The 2,134-nt window shown below is 41.5% G+C and overlaps 1 protein-coding gene across 1 annotated transcript; it reads left to right on the top strand.

Annotated features, from left to right (window-relative positions):
* Nucleotides 1-439: 439 nt before the first annotated feature.
* On the top strand, nucleotides 440-1,390 carry LOC104961648 (semaphorin-4A-like; the record flags this gene model as incomplete). The annotated part of the gene is made up of 2 exons (XM_010789975.1): nucleotides 440-607; nucleotides 1,201-1,390. Coding segments are annotated over exons 1-2 (358 nt in total), but the record flags the coding sequence as incomplete, so codon positions are not given.
* Nucleotides 1,391-2,134: the final 744 nt, after the last annotated feature.

Here is a 2,134-nt window from a genome sequence, read left to right as displayed (position 1 = left end):
ATTATGGGATGGCATTATCTTTGATAGATACGAAAGGAAGAAGCTTTCCTCAGCATTTAGACAATTCCACCAACTTCACTCAGTTAGAAACATTCTTCAGCATAAAAGACTATTCCACCACAGTCCTGATTATAAATACAGACAGTCTCGAATGATTTGTGCTTTTGTGCACTGCGAGGTGTCATTTAAATGGGATCGTACAGAATCTTACATGTTGTAGAAACACTGGGAAATTCATGTATTTAGCAACATGTGTATTCCGAAGCTTGAGGCAGAGCTATACACGTAAGGAAACGCCAACTGTTGTATTACATCTAACTAACTCAGTGTACAGAGAGAGAAACCAGGCATGTTGAAAGAACCATTGAAGATGATAGAAAGTGTATGTCAGGTTTCGCTTACCGGTGCTTTCGCTCACAGTTATCTAACTGAGTCTTTCATGTTTTTCCCTCCATTACCTAGGTCTGTGAACTCCGGACGCTCAGCAGTGTGCTCCTTCCGCCTGGCTGACATCAAATCAGTATTCTCTGGGAACTACAAAGTCCTGAACAGGGACACGCTACAGTGGAGCACACGGGTTCAAGAGAAGGTTGCCAATCCAGGAGAGGTAAACACTCTGATCATATGAATATGGAACAAGGATAGAACCTTGCTCATGCAGAGGAACATTAGAACTGAAACAGTTGTGCTGCAGTTCAATACAGAGCTGGAAAGAGTCAAATGATAAGGAGTGCAAATCAAAGTAATGTGATGCGCAGCCATGTGACTGTGCTGTAGTTTGTGTACAGCCTTATATTGGCTTTTTATTCTGGAGATGACATTAAGGATCCAAAAATCATGAAGCGGTGTTAATATGTGGAGATGATCCTGCTGGACAAAATGTGTAAGTACCATAAACATCAGATTGCCTTATTTTGCCATATTTTCTTCAAAATGATCAAATCCAACAGAAAAATCCTATTGCTTTTTGTCGTTGGAGCCCTTACGATGCCATCTTCTGAGTTAAATCAAAAATAATCTCAATTAGTTTTTCTATTTCAAATCGTGCATCCCTTAAAAACCATTTCACAATGACAAGATCCAAGTTGTGTTAGATTGGATTAAGCACTTGAATTGACCTGCATGTAAGGTATTCATTTCATATTATAATTAGATTTGACCCAGTGTGTATCTGTATTTCTCTCTCCCTGCCTGTGTCAGTGTGGCCTGCACAACGCCTCGGACAACGCGCTGCGCTTCGTCAAAGAGAACTTCCTGGCCGACGACAGCGTGCGGCCGGTGGGGAGGAGTGCGACGGTGGTGTCCGCTGAGCACAGCTACACACACCTGAGAGTGCAGAGGGTGCAGGGCGCCGGCAGCCGGAGCTACACCGTGCTGTTCCTGCTCACAGGTCAGCCCCCCCCAGCACCACCCGCCTCATGCAGGACCCTGTCATTATAATGTTTGATTTTTCTGAGAGAAGCCAACTCCAGTCTCCTTCCATTAAAATCTGCCCTCACCCAGGTGTGCTGAATGATGAATCCACTTGATAATAATGTTGTTGATTTTTTATTATCAGCATAGGTAAATACAATATAAGGGCTGCCAGCAAAAAAGAAGCTAAAGGAGGAAGAAGTTTAGCAGTTGAGAAATGGAGGTACTGGTATGATAAGTTCAACAAAGTAAACTGGTTATTATGGAGAACATCAGTGATTATCATTACAGGAGAGTATTGATGGTGAGTTTGTTTTCCAGTCCAGAAGAGTGTAACTTTAAAGAAGCGCTTCACTAACCCTAAAACAGGGTCGTTTTCTTCTTATATTCGCTCTTTCAAAAATATATATATTTTGTGGAAAAAACCCTACATACAAATTAACATATACTTGTAAAAAAAAACTCCAAAATATGCTGATGGTAGGAGATTAACCGCATTTGAAAAGTGTGATAATAATAATAATACATTATATTTATATAGCGCTTTTCTACAACTCAAAGACGCTTTACAGTATGAGGGAAGGTAGACAAACAAGGACAGGCAAACAAAACAAAACAGAAAAGGCAGTCAAGAGGAAGTTGATTGAGAGGGGGGGGGGCTTATGGGTAGACAGAGTTGAAAAGATGTGTTTTGAGGCGGGACTGAAAGACTGTGAGGGAC

Source organism: Notothenia coriiceps, unplaced genomic scaffold (assembly GCF_000735185.1).
Source record: "Notothenia coriiceps isolate Sejong01 unplaced genomic scaffold, NC01 NC01_scaffold00033567, whole genome shotgun sequence".
Lineage (NCBI taxonomy): Eukaryota > Metazoa > Chordata > Actinopteri > Perciformes > Nototheniidae > Notothenia > Notothenia coriiceps.
Note: the sequence above shows the minus strand (reverse complement) of the source record. Positions and strands in the feature narration are given on the sequence as shown.